Source organism: Athene cunicularia (assembly GCF_003259725.1).
Source record: "Athene cunicularia isolate RWA chromosome 3 unlocalized genomic scaffold, athCun1 chr3_part1, whole genome shotgun sequence".
Lineage (NCBI taxonomy): Eukaryota > Metazoa > Chordata > Aves > Strigiformes > Strigidae > Athene > Athene cunicularia.
This window is the reverse complement of record NW_020799097.1, coordinates 40,440,991-40,460,539: the sequence shown is the minus strand read 5'-3', so window position 1 is coordinate 40,460,539 and position 19,549 is coordinate 40,440,991. Positions and strand designations below refer to the sequence as shown.

The 19,549-nt window shown below is 35.5% G+C and overlaps 1 protein-coding gene across 1 annotated transcript in view; it reads left to right on the top strand.

The window, feature by feature from the left end:
- MDN1 (midasin AAA ATPase 1) overlaps window positions 1-19,549 on the top strand; it is a gene marked incomplete at its 5' end in the record, with an annotated part of 101,824 nt that overhangs the window by 6,507 nt on the left and 75,768 nt on the right. The window contains 16 exons of the mRNA XM_026844125.1: window positions 738-964; window positions 1,583-1,807; window positions 3,364-3,471; window positions 3,545-3,737; window positions 5,695-5,907; window positions 7,148-7,279; window positions 8,744-8,847; window positions 10,627-10,741; window positions 12,464-12,657; window positions 13,759-13,840; window positions 14,526-14,621; window positions 15,664-15,776; window positions 16,305-16,453; window positions 16,557-16,617; window positions 17,141-17,352; window positions 18,812-18,915. Of these exons, the coding sequence (XP_026699926.1) occupies window positions 738-964; window positions 1,583-1,807; window positions 3,364-3,471; window positions 3,545-3,737; window positions 5,695-5,907; window positions 7,148-7,279; window positions 8,744-8,847; window positions 10,627-10,741; window positions 12,464-12,657; window positions 13,759-13,840; window positions 14,526-14,621; window positions 15,664-15,776; window positions 16,305-16,453; window positions 16,557-16,617; window positions 17,141-17,352; window positions 18,812-18,915 (2,328 nt within the window). The remainder of the gene's footprint in view (window positions 1-737; window positions 965-1,582; window positions 1,808-3,363; window positions 3,472-3,544; window positions 3,738-5,694; window positions 5,908-7,147; window positions 7,280-8,743; window positions 8,848-10,626; window positions 10,742-12,463; window positions 12,658-13,758; window positions 13,841-14,525; window positions 14,622-15,663; window positions 15,777-16,304; window positions 16,454-16,556; window positions 16,618-17,140; window positions 17,353-18,811; window positions 18,916-19,549) is intronic.

The window sequence follows — 19,549 nt, the reverse complement described above, 5'->3', positions numbered from 1 at the left end:
AAAGTTAGAAGGTTGGGGGGGGTGAGAGGGGGTGTATGGTGTGTGTGTGTGTGTGTGTTGTTTTGGGCTTTTTTTCCTACTATATATCAATATATTTTCTATCTATGCTAAAGTGCAATATTTTATTTTATTATTATTTTCAAAATATTATAATATTTTTAAAGGTCCATACTCTTATATAAAAGAAAAAAAAATCTCAACTTCAGAACTCTTTCTTGTTAAGAGCATTGCTCACTATGATTGCTGTCAGAAATACAGAAGACTGTGATCATGAATGATTGAATGCTTCTTTTTTGAAAAGAGTGAACATGATGCAACTTAAAACTTTAAGAACTCAAATTCTTGAATGTTTTGTGGCTATCGTGAGATTGAGCTGATCAGTAGGAATTCTGTTAACAAAGATGTATTAGTTGTTCTAACATTCGCCCAATTTTTTTCTTTTAAAAATATTTAAAATTATTTGCATTTATCTTTCAGGTGTAAAATATAATTTAGGATTTTGGGACTTTTTATAGTTCCTATTTGTCATTCTGCATATCACTCATTCTGTTTTCCTTTTTTAAAAAAAAATAAAATATGGAGAGCTGTGACAATTAGGTACTTCCACTGGGAATTTTGAACTCCCTTCTATTTTTTGAAAGCTCTATTCCTGTAAAACTCATTGTGAATCCTACATGAATAGTTCTGAAGTCTGGATCATTTCCCATTTAACCTCTTCTTACTTTCCATTGCTCTAGATTTGGACTCAGCAAGATCGTCAGTGCATCCTTGATACTTTAGCGCAGTTATTACTGGATAAAGAATGTACCCTGTTGATTGGCCGTCAAGTTCGGCCGATCTTGTTGGATTTGTTGGAAAGAAATGCAGAATCCATTAAAGCTGGTGGCCAAATCAACCATGATCGGCATGAAAGGCTGTGTGTAGCAATGAGCAAGCTGGTTGCTGACCACCCTGATGTTTTGCCGTGAGTAACATAATATTTGTCTGGTCAGTGTTTGACTTTAGGGATTATATGCTTGTTAGTGGTCACTGGTAATGGGAGGTGGTGTTACAATTTAGATTGGCTCCCAGAGTCACAAATGTGTTTTGAATTGAAAGAATGATTTAGAAAACATGAATCTTAAACACAGCTTTTAAAAATTGTGTTGTACAATCTAATTTGATTTTCATCTTAATGATCAAAGAAAAACAAAACAGCTGGCATGAATATTTCTCACAACCAGAATCTCTGCATTTAAGATTAGACCTGTTGGCCAGTAGAATACAAGTTACAAAAGTAAGAATATCAGTATTACTTTTTGAGTAAACAAGAGCAGTCAAAGAGATTTCACCAAAGGCAGTATGGTTTCCCCTTGATAATTAAGTAATGATTTCTAATAAGTTAAAGTATGTGTTGTCAGCTGATTGCTGAAGTGATTGTCTTTCCCAAGTGTGGACAAAGTTAAATATAGGCCTTAGTTCTTACTATACTGTCAATTACTGTCTCAAGACCTCTGTCCCAATGTTTTTATTAGTGACTGTTTTCCTTTCTTCTTGTCTTAGATGTCTGTGTTCCATCTCTTTCTCTCTCTTTCTTCTACAGATTTGCTTTAAGATACTTTAAGAATACATCACCAGTTTTCCAGAGGCTTTTCCTGGAGAGCTCAGATGCAAACACAGTCCGATATGGGCGCAGACGAATGAAGTTACGGGACCTAATGGAGGCAGCCTATAGGTTTTTACAAAAGGAGCAATCTGTTTTCCGGGAACTATGGGACTGGAGCGTGTGTATTCCACTCCTAAGGAGTCATGACACTTTAGTCCGATGGTAAGTTAAACCTCCCAGATCATCTCAATTGAAAAGATATATCTGTATCTAGAATTGTATTTAGCAATGTTCACATGCAAGTAGAAAAGAATTTAAAATAATACCAGAAAGATCTGTACTGGTATTATCTGTATCTGTGCTTCTTGCTTCTTCCTGATCTTTTGAAAGCTGTAGTGATCTGTCACAAAGTGAAACTTAGGCTAGCTCTCAGTTGTGCTTAAAGCTATGGTCTAAAGAATTTTTTCAAATAACTGCAGTTTACTCAAGTTGGATTCATGGGAAATGGTGAATTTATCACTTCACCTCTACTCTAAGCCTCTTGGCATATTGCATGCATTCTGGCATGTTATCCTAGAAAAAATTAGAGATGAATCTACTCTCACTCCAACTTACATTACAACAATATATTATAATATCCTGCATTGATACGCTATTAACAAGTTGGGTTTTTTCTATTACTTGTATATAGACATCTCAGTCTCTGTAAACCTTGTCTTATTTAAGCTACACTTCCTAATTGGCCTTGTTCCAAACTTTGCATGTGGTCTTGGTCAGTGGTTTTATGTTAGGTGTCTGCCTGCAGGGCTTCAACCTAGTCACCTGATCCACCTCATTTATTTGAGTAGCATGACTCATGGTGCCTTTTATTTAAGAAAAGGTTTTCAATAGTTTGTTTTTGTTTGTTTTTTTTTTAACAGAAATCTAAAATTATGTTACTAACACCTAATTTAAAAAAAATGTATATAATTTTGGAAGGATGGAAAAAACAGTGTTATCTATTAGCCAGTTATGAAGCTCTTCAGGATGACATACACTTAGTCTTATTAAAAGAAATAGAATTTCTAATTCATTGACTGGAATTGGTTTACCTGGTGTTCAGCTAATAATCTTCAGTAGGTGGATGAGCTCACTTTTAAGTTTTGTCCTGAATGACTACTTCTAGCAATCTTTTTTCACACAACCCCCACCCCTCCAGCTTATTTAAAGCTTTCTTCTTGGAAGGTAACAACAGTAGTGTAATAAAGAAGTGTTCTAGAATTTGTACAAATGTCCTTTTGTTGTGAGACAACTCTATGTAGTAATGAAGTCAAGACTTAGGAGTAGTTGGCTTCTTTTGACATTGAGTCTTCAGTTCATTGTGTTAGGGTTACATTAGAAATATGATGTAGAAGGTAATTTTGAAAGGGAAAGGGTAGGAGGAGAAGAAAAAATTGTGCAAAGAAAACCTAATTTTCATTGTCTCATATGTTAACCTTCATTTATTTGGGAAACTGCTGCTCTTTACTGTATTTCTGTTGATCATTCAGTTCTTCAGAGAATAATTAGCTAGTTGGTATATAAATGATAAAATATGCCATGATATAAGTGCTTTTCTCATGTCTGAGCTATTTCTCTAATCTTAAAGAATGTTCAGCATAAGCTGAAAATAATTTCTATGACGAAAGTTCTCTGCAAGTATTTCCAAACTTGCTATTTTGGTTTGTGATTAACAGTTGTCAAACTAAATTTCTTAAGACTTATGTTTTGATATGCTTTGTTCTAAAAATAATTTTTAGGTATACTTCAAACTGTCTTGCTCTGGTTACATGCATGAATGATGAGCATAAATTATCTTTCCTGAAGAAGATATTCAATCCTGAGGAGCTGATACATTTCAGACTCAAGTAAGAACTTTTAAAATCTTGAATGCTGTTTGTTGATGGCTTTCAGTTGAGTTAATAAACATGCATTTCACAGGCTACTAGAAGAATCTCAGCTGCAGAATGTGGAACAAGCCCTTGTTTTGGCCAATCCGGACACCTCATTTTGGCAAAAGGAGAAAGAACTGCAATATACGCAAGGATATATTTTATCAGGCGACCTCTCTGCAAATGTAGTAGCTGTATGTGGTATTGTGCTGCCTAGACTACAGCTTGTTTCTGAAGAGCAGGTATGTAATGGAGTTAAATCTGACCCTTTTTGTTTTTTTCTTTTTTTTTTTTTTTCCCAAAGAATCTCTAAATGTGGTGAACTGACTTTATTTCCTGCTTGAAGCATATTGAGATCCTATGGGTAATGTGTGTATCTTTAGCTTTCTTGATGTGTGCTGTAAGCTAGTGTTGCATATTACAGACACTGCAAAGAAATTCTGCAGTGGGATGAAGTGATGAAGGCATAATAGTGCTGGTCATTTTATCTTCTTGTAGAGGTTCTTATGAACATACTTCAAAAGAATATTCAGCCTTACATAGTATCTCCAGTCCAAGTTAGGCTGATATTCCATATCTGAGTAAATCTAGGATCTGGCACAGTTGCTTTTACTTGCATGCAGTAGGGGATTTTTTGTGCTATAGAAACATCTTACAAACAGTCTTTGTTCAAACATATTCTTAGTTCTTTTCTTAAAACAAAAGGAAAACAAAGCTGCTACTTCTCTAGAAGGCAGAAAAAGGGGAGAGGAAGTGAGCAAGAACTTTTTCCACTTGAGTGAAGTGTAATGCAGAATGTAGTGCCTTATAATTTTAGGAAGTCAATTAAAGGCATAACCATTTTTGAGCAAATGGTATTTAGCTTTTTTTCTCTTGAGATACTCTTCATCTTGTACTGTTCAGGTTCTTCTTTGTACCTGCAGCTGATGTTTTTGACTGTTTTTCTCATTTAGTTACAGTTTAACTCTTAGCTGAGTTTTTCTGTTTAATTTTGTGACACTGATCTACAAATGAAGGACAAAGAAATGAATGAAGACTACCTGTGTCCAGAATTTCTTGAGTAGCAGAAGCAAGGAAAGAGGAATTTCTTCCCAAATTTCCCCCAGCCCCCCAACTCCCATAGCTGAGTTCGCTGTATTGTAGCTTTTTTATAGGGTTGAATGTGTGGCTTGAAATTCACTGCAGGAGGGGAAACTGTAGAGTTGTTTAAGGAGATTCTTACTCCCATGCCAGTGTCATAGCTGCTGCAGCTGTGCAGCTGTGCTATAAACTGGATTACTGAAGGGATACTCTTTGTCTGTGAGAGAGGAGAGAACTTCCCGAAAAGGCATGCTTTTATTTTTTTAATAGCTACAGGTATTTCACTGACCTGGTATACAGTGTAGTTCCAGTTACAGCTGAGGTCTGATGAGGAGGTAGGAGCTAACTGAGGGAAAGCAGATATTCTTAAACAAAACTAGCAGTGTTACCGGAGAAGTACATGAAACTATATCTGAAAAGAAGAACAAATATAAATATACTTGCTTTGGTGCAGTATGTACTCTGGTTTCTTTTCTCTCTGCCTTCTGGCAGGAAAGCACTAATTTTTGTGACATATACTGATACATAAGTGACTGTAGCAGAGTCAGAATATTTGGAGACTATCTGCAGCATTGATTAATTACCATTCAGTAAACCACATTCATTGCACTTTTGAATAAAATAAAAATGCTACTGAATTTACCTCTTTCATGCACTGAATTGATGATCTTATACTTTGATGTGTGCAGAAAGAAGTAAATGGAACAGTTAGTACTCATTCTTGTGTCATCTAAATCTAACTGCTGGTTGATTTGTCCTGTGATTTGGATCCGTTCTGATGACTTAGTTTCAGTTACATTGCAAATAGTATTTGATTGACATGTGTTATGATAGAACAGTTACTGTGCCTGTACTGACAACTTAGTGTGAACTCCCTTTGGGAGCAAATCATACATATACTTTATTAAGTGTTTCACCTATACAGGTTTTTGATGAGATCTATTTTAATATCTCATTAAATACAGCTTTAGAATCCTTTATTTTATTTGATATGTGTTGACAGATCTGCAGGGCAAAATTTTCTAGTTGTTAGACTTACTTTCTTAATTGTTCTGTATTGTACAACTTGTGAAAAAGTAATGATTTCAGCATAATAACTCAAATTTTATGTTTGAATAGGAAAACAACATCAGCCATTTTGTTTTGGTTGAATCTGCCTTCACAAATCTTCAAAATCTTGCTATTGCTGTAGCATATCAGAGTCCTGTTTTATTGGAAGGACCAATAGGATGTGGCAAAACTTCTTTAATTGAGTATTTAGCAGCTGTTACAGGAAGAACAAATCCTCCTCATATTTTGAAAGTTCAGCTCGGGGATCAAACTGATAGTAAGGTAAGCGATGAAGTTGTTTTATGGTTGGATGATGAGACATAATTTTTAGTTAAAGCATGAACCTAAGATAATGTTTAATTTTTTACTCAAAGACCCCGCAATCCCCAAACTATAGTATTGGTCTTACTATTGATGAGAGTAAATAAATATTAAGAAAATTCACAGTTAAGCTTCCATAGGTTTTAAATTCTGTGCATAATTGTGCAGTATCTGTTTTATTCAAATAATGTTTTGTCAGGGTTTTTCTATGTGGAAGAGCCTTACTGATTTTTTTTAATTTAAAAAAATTAATTTGTATTGGGGGAAAAAAAAAATATTCTAAAATGACTCAAGCTGGTGCCAAAGACTGTATGGACATATGTCAGTTTAAGTAGTCTTATGTCAGTTTCATCGGATCCCAGCTTTCTGTAGTAAAGGTGAGATGAAGTAGGGTCCTGGGATGTTGAGGACACTTCAACTTAAATAGTAGTGATCTAGGCCTAGCTGTAAAGATAAAACAAGAAGTGAAGGTAATTTCACATTTTTCTGTGTTTTCTTGTATAACTTTTGAGATTGAATTGATTTATGTGGCTTGGCTCAATTTATATTTACTTTTCCAAGGTGGTTAGTGTCTACCAGAAGTGCTATCTTAAAGTTTTTATTAGGATACATAAGCACCTTCTTTACTTGCATAGAACAGCTGATTCCACCATCTCACAATGGTTCTCCACAAGAGTATCTTTTCACATATGTGAGTGAGACCGACATATTGAGAAGTGGTAAAGTTCAAGGTACAAAACGTGTAATAGTGAAACCGTAAACATAAATAATTAAGGAATGCTTAAATGTGGAAATTACAATTTTACAGAGAAGCAACACTTGACTGGTTTTGTATCTTGGAATAACTTGCTTTACAATTCTTCTTCCTAGCTTAGTGACATACTTCAAAAATGTAAGTTCAGTGCAACCCTAGACAGTTTTGTATGTTATACTATTAATTATGGTGGTATAGCTCTGTAAATTCACTTACCTGGTTTATAGTAATTACTATGTTTCAGTTACGTTACCATGTGGAGGGGTGTAACTTTTTTTTATTAAAAAAGGTGTACTGATGGGCAGATATTCCCAGATGGATTGTTTAGTAATGTGGAGGCTAAATAAGTGTTACAAAAGCTACCAAAGTTGGTGTAGTAAGTTTTTACTCTAGTATTGAAGGGATGTAATAAGCAGGTCTCTAATTCACTGATTGTTTCCATCATAGACGCTGCTTGGTATGTATCGTTGTACAGATGTACCAGGGGAGTTTGTATGGCAGCCTGGAACCTTGACACAAGCTGTTACCAAAGGTCATTGGATACTTCTGGAGGATATTGATTATGCTCCTCTGGATGTGGTATGTAGGTTCATGTTCACTGTAAGGTACTGGTCTTAAGGCCCATACTAGCAGTTTTTGGAGTCTAATCCCCATGAGTTCTGCAGCAGTATGCTGAAAATACTGCCCCTTTAAAAGGGGTTAGAAAGCATTAACTTGTCTGTCTTCGTTCACATATTTGCACTGCATTAGTTTTTGTCATTGTTTTAGAGTAGTGATGGCACTGCCTCTGATGGCAAATTTCACTCTGAAGATTTGAATTGACACTGATCATGACCTATGGGTCTTTTAAATCGTGTTTTAATGTTTGAAAACAAATGTGGCCCCAAACACTACAGCACCACTGTATTAGAGCAGTGCTGTTAATAAGAATTTTTTTCAGTGTTGTGTGTTTTTTTGGCTCGGTTTTGTTTTTTCTTACACATTTCTTACTTCTGGCTTGGATATTAAAAATGTGTTGTTACATTAAGCAGTGTAGGTTTTAACACGTTTCCCATTTTCAGCTCCAGAACAACTAGTCAGACTGTCATCCTTCCCTTTTGAAGTGATGGCTGCTGAAAGCACGTCTTCGACAAGAATGATACCATAGAGATGTTTTGCTCTATAGGCCTCCTGGACATTCTGCAGATAGTTGTTTTCTTTCATATCTGTCTGTAGAGCATCTTTTGTGTGACTAAATAATCTGACAGTTTGTTTATTGGGTTCTAGGCTTCTGAAATAAATACAGGGAATTTACAGGAAAGCCAAGAAATAATGCTTGTATATACTAGAGAGTTTTTTCACTGTCAGAGGGTCATGCACTTAGTTGCTTCTGTGGACTCAGCATCTTGCACTCAGCATGCCCTGAGTAGTATTTTGCATTCATCTCAGTTTTCTTCAGGCCCGCCCTGCAGGCATCCTGTCTTCTTTCTCCATATCAAAGTCACCATGCTTGTCTCCCTCTGTGCTGAGGGATGATTGTGGTCCTACCTCCCTTTTTCCTTTCCACCATTATTACTGTCCTTCTGCATGGAAGGATAGATTCTTTAAATAGATACCAAATTCTCCTGGGCATAGCAGGGTATACACTGAAGAATGTTGATGTTTGAGAACTGCATCTTAAAAAAAGTCAGTCATCTTTGTTTAGACAGATAAAGAAAATAAGGCTTCTGATGTTAAAATGTCTAATAATTCATTTGACAGTTCAAAATAAATAGTTTTGATTTGGACTTGCAGTGTAAAGACTCTTATTTCTGTTGTCTTATCATTAAATCTGAATATAGAAGAAAGAAGATAGGTAAGCATTACACCTTCCACTGCTGATTAATATTATGGGCAACTCTGCAGTTCTTAGCATCACTTGAAAGTACAGTCTATGGGAACTGCATTTTTTGACAAGGTAGTGGTGCTCAGTCAAAGTGCTCTAGCATCTCAAGTGTGAAATGAGTGTGGATGTGTGTTACGGTTTCACAAAAAAAAGTTCTATAAATTTTCTTCTCTTCCCAGATCTCTGTGCTGATTCCTCTTTTGGAAAAAAGAGAGTTGCTGATCCCTGGTCGTGGTGACTGTTTAAAAGTAGCGTCTGGATTCCAGTTTTTTGCGACCAGGAGGTAGGCTTGTAAAGTTAAATGAGGTTAAGAGCATGGATATCCTATTTTTAAGTCAAAGACAGGAAGTACAAGGTACTTGGGCAGGAGTATTTTAGCAATTTCCAATTAAGAAACAGTAGAAGTGATAGAAGTTGTGAAAGGAATTTTTTCTTTGTAGAGCAGCCTTATACTGGGTGAATCCAGTCTTTGTACAGAAAGGTCACTTCATCAAGGCTGAAGGAATGAAATTTACTGGGGGGAGCCATACGAAAACAGCTTCTCGACAAAACAAAATACCACTCTCAGCAGTTACTGTGTGAAGAAGGTTTATGACTGATATTCACAAGGTGTCTTGACTTGCTAGTTCTAACAGTGCCTGTGTAAAATATTTCTTAAGTTTTGCTGATCTTGGGGTAATTGGCAGACTACTGGATGATTGGTTTTCTGGGCTTTGTTTTTTGTGTTCCACCTCCTTGAGCAGTTGTAAACATGTGTTCTCTGGAAGATACTGTTTTTAAAGAGTTTCCTGAATAATTGTAACTGAATCCTGCATCTATAATAAGATAAAGAAACAGAGGGAAAATTTTTTAAAGAAAATCTGGTTTGTGAAAGTCTTGTGTCAATACAGATGGCTGTAATATTTTGTAACCAGAAAAAGATTTAAGGTACTCTTCCTGTTCACTGTAGTAATGGTTCATGCATCAGATGTCAAATTGTCTTCTTGTGTATTAAGACATAATATTATATCAAGATTAAAGGTTAGGATATCTGGAAGGGGAATGGTTACACGGTTTTCAAATGTTTTGTAGTTTACTTCAAATCCTTTAACAAATTTTCCTGCTTTTGTCTTCCATAAATTTGTTTTTTTCTGTGATTCATCTGATCTATTTTTTTCTGGAATCGAGTCTTTTGGATTCAGCTGTCTTTTGGTTGACTTGTCTCCTAAGATCATCTTCTGTATATTTTGTCAACAGTTTGTATAGCAGCAAATTATAGTTTCCATTGGGCTAGGTAGAACAGATTCAGTAAGTCTGTTGCAGTTTCCAGCCGTGGAATATTATTTAAAAAAAAGACACAGAAGAACAACCAAAACCCAGACCAACCTAAAAACCAGCAGAAAACAGAGTCCAAAAGACACAGAAGAACAACCAAAACCCAGACCAACCTAAAAACCAGCAGAAAACAGAGTCCAAACCACAAACCCACTATCTAATGCTTTGCACATGCAAGGGTACTTCCACAGTGGGTATAACACATGGCTGCATAGTTATTTGTGCAGTAAAAAAAAACCAAAACCAAACCAAAAAACCCCAGACCAAAATACATGATGAAAAGGGCGTGAGACTGAAGAATGAGGAAAAATAATCAGGAAAGACTGTGGAAGGGATAGGCACTGGAGATGCTTTTCCTGCATCTTTGCAATAGAGCACAGATCCTTTAGGATCTGTGGAAGATACTTTCCAAGCCACTTCTGTCACACTCCTCTCTTTAGAAGGGATTCCATATGTTGCTTCTGATAGACTTAACTAATTGTCAGTCGTCTTTCTACAAGTATCTCTAAGGAGATTTTATACTACAGGGGGAAAAAACACTGTGGTAAAAGAACATAATTTGAAAATTAGAGATAGGCAAGGTAGGGTGCATGACAGTATAGTGACAAACAGTGGGTGATCTATGCATGAGCATTACACAGTAGCAGCAGTATGTAACATGTTCTTTGATGCACAGGAAAGCACTGTAAATGTTGAATTCTTCAGCGAGACACAATATGCTGTGTTTCTTCATATTGTTTTGATTTAGAATATTCAGTTGTGGCGGAGGTTGGTACAGGCAGCAAAGCAGCCATGCTGCTCTCCTGGACAAATATTGGACCAAAATACATCTGGATAACATGAGCAAAGGAGAACTCAAGGAGGTATGGTGTGCGTTGCTCTGTTGTGGCATGTGAATAATTGTTTCAGTTAAGGGTTATAAATGTTTTTCAGTAATAAATTTGATCCTTGTTTTTATCTCCAAGTTCCACGATACACCCGTATCATTTCAGATTTGTCCTGCCAGTTTTGAAGTAAATGGGCAGTTTGTCAGGAAAATTTCAAGTAAAATGGATAAAGATTCTTGGAACTTGCCTTGGGCAAACACAGTTCTGCTTTGAATGCATCTTAAGAATCAAATTACTTTGCCGTTTCGTAGCCCACAGACATTTAAAAACAGAAAAAAAGAAGAAAAATAAAATTGACCTTATTCTCAATCCTGAGTTCTAAGCTTTGAGATGAAAAATAGTTGGTCAGCTATCAATTACAAATAACTATTTCTGTTACCATCTTTCGTTAGCATCTCTAGGGAATGTTTGCTTTGTTTAGTCTTCCAAAAAATTAAAGAAGCCTAGGGCTTAAATAAAAATAGAATTTTCTGGAGATTCTCCTTGTGATCTAGAGCTCAGAATAGTATTTGATTTTAAAAGAGCCTTGCCTAAGTGGAAAGGAGAGTGAATAGTCTCTAGCAGAAGAGTTGAGGAGAAAGTTCTGAATTTTCTAGAATGAAGAAGATAACTTTTCAATAGGATTCATTTACTCTGTGGGACTTGTTCAGCAGTCAGCACAGTTATTTGTCAGCTGATTGTTAGGAGTGGTTCAAGAACAGCTCTTACTTCGTATTTGTAGATCTTTTTGGAGGAGAAGCAAATAGATACACAGGGAGGCTTCTGCAGACAGTTTGCTGGAGATACGCATGCTTGTGTGCTGTAGCTGCTTCTACTACGAATAGATCCATGTGGGCAGGAAATTCCAGGAAGCTCACAGTTGCAGTATTAAAAAAGGCTATCTGTCTGAACTGATGTTGAAGATGACCTCCAGAAAGGACCAATATTCAAGTAAAGCTTGGCTGTCAAAACGTTAATTAAAAAGGAAGCTTTGTGAAGCTAAATGTGTCACCACTAGGTTCCTTTTATTATAAATTTTTGTAACTTTGTACCTCAAGTCACAAAAATAAATAAATCAAACACTGTAAGATTCTGTAGTAGTAGAAGAAGAGACAGTGGTATTTAGAAACCATCCACTTGCTTGTCTTGCAAATAGACTCATGTTCTTCTGGTTAATCTTATAAGTCAGTCTGGCAAGGAAGGACCGGTGTTTCTGGCCTGTATCTGTGAAAAGCTTATTTTTCGTAAGCAATTATTTTGGTTGGCAAGCTTTAGTGGGGAGAACTGAGCTGAAAGGAAATTACAGAAGAAAAATTAGCCCCTTAATGTATCTTTGTCAGCTCAGTGAATAGACAACTTGAATGCTCAAAAGATTTCAGACATAAAAAGGACAGGAGGTAAGAACTTCTGTTATTGGTTGTGATTTGGGGTGAATGTGCCTTTTGTTCTAGCTGTTGGTATTTGTGCAAATGTATTAAGTGAATTGGAGTAGAGGTTGAGTTGACAAAATCCACTTTTAGCATCCACATCAGTATCGTACAAGTCACAATAATTTTTATTCTCTTCAAATGAGAGATTTCAAGAGAGTGGTTTCATGCAGCTTGATAGCTGGAGTAGCTATTGAAATGTATACTATTTAAAATTTGGGGAGTTGGTGGCTTTCTTCCAATGCTAAAGATTTTGTTTTGTAGTTTGGTTTTGGTTTATTTCTTTTTTCAGGTTCTTCAAAGGAGATACCCCAACCTTGCTCTTGTAACTGATCATTTGCTAGACATTTATATTCACCTTACGGGAGACAAGTACCAGGCATCAGAAAATAGTGCTTCTGGATCCAGACACATGCCAGAAGAGTCATCAGAATCAAGATCAGAAAATAAGAAACCAAATCTGGAAGGACGAGAACTATCTCTAAGGTTGTCTTTTCTTACATGTTTGTGAGAAGGAAATTTAGTCAACTAGCTGCAGAGATAGAAGGGTTTATCTTTGTTATTTTTCTTTTTTTTTTTAATAGTGATAATTACTTATCACACCATTTAAAATAATAGTAAATAATTGAACTGCAATTTCATAAAAAATGGGAAAATCTGTTTTTCATTTTAAAACAATAATAAATGTATCTTAAAAAAAACCTCAATCTGAATTATTTAGGATTTCCTATGCCGCTCTTTTTGAGGAAAAAGCATAGGTTTTGTCATATGTGGTACTGCACTGGTATTAAGCCATATGGATTACTACTCAATTCACTTTAACACAAAATATCAGTTCTAGTTAAGAACTGAAATGTACTGTATAATGTTCTCACAATAACTAGTAGACAATGTTGTCAGCAATGATGTGTATTTGCTTATTTAGATAATTTCATATTAGACACTCACAGTATTCTAACCTACAGATGACTGAAAATAACCAGATCTGTAGTGTGTACTATTAATTTTAGAATTTTTATGATGAACTTGACGTTCAGTTATTTCTTCCTCTCATACCAAGTGTCAATTCTTCTCATGTGGAATTTCTGTAACCAGTAGTGCTTTGTGAATTAGTCAGTAAATACTAGGTGTGGGTAGTACCTAATATTTTTGTGAATCATCAGATTGACACTATTTTGAAAACAGCAGTTGTTTTTCTAGAATTAGATGTTTCTTTTTCTTGCCTTTCAGAAGATTTTGTTGTTGATAAGGAATCAGTATCTTGAAAAAATAGTGTTTTATACCTTTCTGGATGAAAACTTGCTGCTTTTCAATTTTTCAATTTCAGAATTACTTTATGGTTTAATGGAATACATATTATCTGTTTCTAAGCAATGTGTCTGAAAGTAACACTTGGTCTTTATGAGCTCAGCTACTCTTTAGAATTAGCATCCTATTTATTCCCATCTACATTTATTATTCCCATCTACAATTTGCACAACTAAACGTGCAATTGTCAGAAGGTGAGCTAATGACATAAGATCAACATTAAAGAAGGTGCTAGTGTTTTGGCTTGATTATACAGAATCTTTTTGGTTTTCTTTTTAGAGACTTACTGAATTGGTGCAGCAGGATTGCTTACAACTTTGACAGCAATTCTTCAACCACAGCAGTGAATATTTTTCAGGAGGTGCGGTAAGACTTAATCCAGAAATTGCTTAACCACATTCTAGTGTTGTCTCACAAACCTTAAAATACTCTATTTGGGAATGTGAGATGGGAATTTACGTTTAGTTTGAAGCAATTGGACTGTAGTTGGAATGTTTGTGACTTGTCTGTTGGAGGCTTTCTTTACTACTAGGAAAGTTGTGCTGAAAGCCGGTCCAGACTTACTAATGTCATACAAAACAACATGCTGCAACATAATTTTAACTGATAGGAGATTGGACTGCATATGACTAAGAGTAAAGTTTTTAAGATCTTTTTCTTGTAATATGAGGCTTCTTTCATACTTTCCTATACATAAATTTACATTCCAGGTTTGGAATTTTTCAGATGTGCATCAGTCAGATAGTTTTAAGACATGACATCTTACAATGTTACTTCCTTCTACATTTTGGTCAATTCATCTAAATATAGCTTCTGTGACTGGGCATTGAAAAGTTTTTACTTTCAGTAGAAACTCACTACACTGCAGAGTTTAGAAGTTCTTAATACAACTTTTTAAACTCCATTGTTTGATTTGATCTGTGGACAGTGAAATAATTTTACCATGGCTGGATTGGATTCAGGCTTTTGTAAATTAAAATGGTGCTTGTCAGATTATATCATAGAAAATGTATATTGAAGAAGTTGGTTTGTTTTCCTCTTGACAGGCATTAGACTGTTTCACAGCTATGCTGTCCAACCAAGGGAGCAGAGAGAAAATGGCAAAAGTTATTGGAACCAAACTAAACATTTCCAAGAAAAAGGTATGTTGAGCTATATTAACATGATGTTTATTGGTAATAGTCTGTAACTTGCAATTTTTCTAGTGATTAATTTAAATGTCTGCTATTTTTCTTAAAAATTATGCCTACCTCTCTGTCCCAAACACTTTTTTTGCTTTCTGTACTATCCCAGGATCTACTTTTTTCTCATGTTTTATTTTCAGCTGCATTTTTTTCTCTGAAAATTCCAGTGAAACTATTTTAGAGCAGATTGCAAATGGCCTCATCATGCAAAAGAAGGATCACAGAGTTGGAACAGCACAGTTACCTAAGCACATGATACTGCTAGATGCACAATGCAGTAAAGATTGTGTTGTTAATTTGGTGGTTACAGAGAACTTTAATCACTTAAAGAGATCAGAGAGAAACATAAACTTCCTTACTACTTGTTCTGTAATAATTGATTCCAAAATCAAGTACCTCTCTAGAGAATAGTAACTCACTATGTATCTCTATGCTGAGTTAAACTAAATCATTACTTGATCAACTATTTCTGACTGCAAAAATTTGCAAAGAAAATTCCCTCCTTTGTTACTTCAAGATGGAAAAACTTGTCACCTGTGTGGATAGACAGATCCCTGAAACTTCTATGTTTTTTTCTATTTGTTCTTCCTTTGCATTGTGTCAATACAGGAATGTATTATGCTCTGCCAATGGTGAAATATCCTTGTTTACAAAGATATTTACCAAGGGTTTTTTGAGGGATGTTGTTTGTTTATTATTAGTTAACTGTTCCCAGGTTTAAGTTTATGTAGTTCAACTACAATGGAAGTACATGAAGTAGAAATATAGTGGCGTAGATCCATTAGCAAGTTATTAAACTATAAGATGCTGTTTACATAGACAATAATACTTCTGAGGTCCTTTGGTATTTTAGGTGACAAGTATGTAAATCCTGCAAAATATGAAATCTCACTATGAAAAATTAGCTTGCTGAAAGCAATACTGTTAGCATGGCATGAGTGTTCTTAGTGGGATGTTGTAGGCAAGAATAGAATTGGAAATGTTGATGCTTTCTCCACAGGTGGAGTTCTTTTGTGAACTCTATAAACCGGAAATTCTAATACGGGAACAAGATGTCTCTGTTGGAAGAGTGCGTCTCATGAAGAAACAAACCCAGGCTCTCACTGTGCAAAGGTAGAATATCTTGTAGCTTCCATGTGAATGGAAATACTTTGTGGTGGAATAGAAGAGATTGGAAGTCACAGTCTTAAAAAATGCAAATTGGATAGTCTCACTGTAATGAAAGAAACATGATGATCTGAGTTCTACCCTTGTGTATCTTTAAGGCTGTCTACATCATACTTCTGGCAGCCAAAGCATGGGTATTTTCAGCTTCTCTTAAACTAGAGTTTCTTCAAAGCGGTGTGAATCCTCAGCTCTTATAAGATTTTGATGAATCTATCTCTATAAAGGGAGATTTTTGTAGTATGTGTCCTTAGCTCCACTGGCCACGACATTCTTTGGAAGCCCTGAATTTCTAGGTTGTATCTTGAGAAAAATAAGTATCATATATGGGCATCTTGAAACTAATTTTTTCCAAACCTATATTTAATTTTTAAAAAATATTCCTAAATTCCAACACTCCTCCAAAATAATAAAGGTAAAATTGAAATTACCTCCTTGATAGATCAGGGGCTTGAGTTGCTTCCCTTGTTTTTTCAGAGCAAGACAAACCTTTGCTGGCACAAGACCATCTGCGGTATTGATTGAGCAGCTTGCAGTTTGTGTTGTCAAAGGAGAGCCTGTTCTTTTGGTTGGTGAAACGGGAACTGGCAAAACGTCAGCTGTTCAGTATCTTGCTCATATTACAGGTAAATAAAGTTTGAAGACTAACGTGTATCAAGATGAATTAAAAAACAGCAAACAAACAAAAAATCCCTACAAGTTGATGGTACTTTCTATTTCTGTTTCAAGGACATCATTTGAGGGTTATCAACATGAACCAACAAAGTGACACTGCAGATCTTTTAGGGGGGTGAGTCACTGACTACTGTTTGTTCTGCATAACAAATTGGCAGTATCGGAACAAGCTTCAGTTGTGTTGTCACCACGTATCTGTATTATAGTAATAGCGTAAATGTCTTAAGAAATGTGCTTGCATGCAGAAACCTCCTTGTCCTTGCTGTAGAACAGGAGCAGTTTAACTGAATTGGGTGTATATCTGTATGTGATGAAGTAATTTAAAAGCAAAACCCTTTTACAATCTTTAAAAAGTCTCTTTAAAAATTGATTAGCTGTTCAATATAAATATGATGTAATATATTCATTGGACATACTGGTTGGTAGTAGTAAATTTTACTTATCAAGGTGGTCCTGTCTTTATAAAATCACTGCATAAGGTGCATTTAAATATGTGCAATTTTACTTTGTTAGTTGAGTACAATTCTGAAACCAGGATTCATTCATACATAACATTGTTTCAGTAACGGGGTTTTTTTCATTCACAGATGCTAGTTCCTGTGTCACAAATAAGTAATTACTCTTTTGCTTCTCTTCAGTTACAAGCCTGTGGATAACAGGCTGATCTGGCTACCTCTGCGAGAGTCTTTTGAAGAACTCTTTTCTCAGACATTCTCTAGGAAGAAAAATCAAACATTCTTGGGACACATTCAGACCTGCTACAGGCAGAAACGCTGGCATGATCTGCTAAAACTAATGCAGCATATTCATAAATCTGCTATTAATAAGGAAGCAAAAGAAAATGCATCTGGTGAGAGCTCAGACTGATCAAACACACATCATTGGTGGTGAACCATTGTGGAGTAGATAAATAGTGGTGAATTTTTTGTTCGTTGAATTTGGGTTTGTTTATGGGTGGATTTTTATGGGTTTTTTTAATTCTCCCATTATTACATCTGGTTTTGAAAAATGCATTCTCTGTCTACAACAAGACATTAAAAACACCGTTAGAATAGGTTTTTGTGTTTTGTTTTTCGTTATTTTTTTCTCCTATTTCGAACTCGTTACTGCTGTTAGCTATGTCTGACAGTGTGAAGATTGGTTTGTCTGACATATGGTGCCTTTGACATCCGATCTCCACTCGGCACTTACTGTGTTGGTAAACAGTCCTGGTTGTTTGTGTCATTCTTCCATGTGAATGCATTTGTACTTTCTTGAATCCTGGAACCTCCTTAGGTCTCACAAATACATCCTATTTTAAAAAAAACAACCACCAAAAAAGCACAAACCCAAAGTAATAGCTCTCTTAGGGTGGTAATGACTTTTAAGAGCTTGCTGAATGCTTGATTTCACTGTCAGTGATGCTGATTTGCCCAGTGCTTTAATGTTTCATTGTGATTTTGCCTCCAAATAACAGTTTTTCTTGTTTTATACTTCACAAATCATTCGGGACAGAGGCAATATTGATATTTTGCCTTGCACAGAGTGGTTTCTCTTTCTAAACCGGCTGAACAAGTGAGCTTGTAGTTTACATTCAGGGTGGGCCAAGTAAGCTTAATTATGAATTTTGGCTCCCCTATTCTTTTAAGTGGTCTCTCTGAATATACAGATATTAAAATAAATGCCTACAAATGTTAAAAAAAAAATAAAAATGAGGTTTTAAAGACTCCTTGTTGTGAGTATTGGCAATCCTCAAAGACAAGCTGAAATCTGTAACCTGCAAAGCTAGTGACTGAAGTCATTATTATGCTGCATATACCTCAGGCTGTGACTCTAAACGAATAACTGAAATAAGTGCAGTAAACAGTGTCATAACTGATAAGCAACTGTGGCTTTTCTGATGCTGAAGTGTTCGTTCTTAATCCGTTCTGTCATAAGGTTTGTAAATTTGGATTTATTTTTATGAGATGTCTCTTTCTGTCTCTGGGAGTTGGAGATTGGTAACAGTCATGGTGGAACTAAGCGCAGCATAAGTATTTGTTTCTAAGCTAGGACATCCTGGAGTGAATAGCAAATTATCTGTATCCATATGTCAATAGTGTTCAGCTAAGTTTAAAAAAAAGAAACAAAAAACCAAACAACCAAAAACAAACCAGCAAAACTTATTTATTTTTAATTCATGAGATGTCATCTGTAGAACTTGAATGTTGTCTTTGCTCAGCCAAGTTTACATTTGTATCGCTTCCTTGAAAAAGCTTGATTAAAACACTGTTAAACATTTTTTATGCTGTTGTTCTGATGGTAAAACCTTTTTTTTTTTTTTCTTACAGGCTCACCACTGAAGGAAAAGTGGGAGGCATTTGGTCTTAAACTGAATCATGCTCATCAACAGATGAAAATGACAGAAAATGCTCTGCTATTTGCATTTGTTGAGGTATTTAGAGATTTGCATTTTGATGCTAGAAAGATTAAGGAGAAGCATTTAAAAGACTTTGCAATCAGTATTATATAAATAACTTCCTGGCAAGAATCCTGCTGTGAAGTAAAACTTGTTCCATGCTAACTCTGCGGAATGAAGTGTGCTACTTCAAGAAGGCGATGGTTAGATGCGGAGTGGGAGAATGTTTTGTGGTAACACATTAATTCAATGATGTATAATAGGAATTCGGACTGTTATGATAAAACAGTATCAGCAGTATGTCGTATCATCTTGACCCGTCTGCCTGGAGAGGATTTAATATTAAGAATCAGTGTTGTTTATCTAGAAGTGATTTTTTTTTTTTTTAATGTTTCAAACCCATGGTATAATATTCTAATGACATTAAGTGTGATTAGGGAAACAGTGATAGTTTATGTGTGTTTGTTCCTTGTCACTCTGTTAGTCTGGATATATGCTCTCAAATTTTATGTAAAATGTTGACCAGTCCTTTTTCTAAAATATGGCTGTATGAACCTTTGACTTAAGTATAGTTATAATGAATAAGATATAGTTCCCTGAGGAATGTAATACTGCTTGTGTCTTTGTTTGGATTTCTTTAGATTAACTGTCTTTATTCTCATGGTGGTGT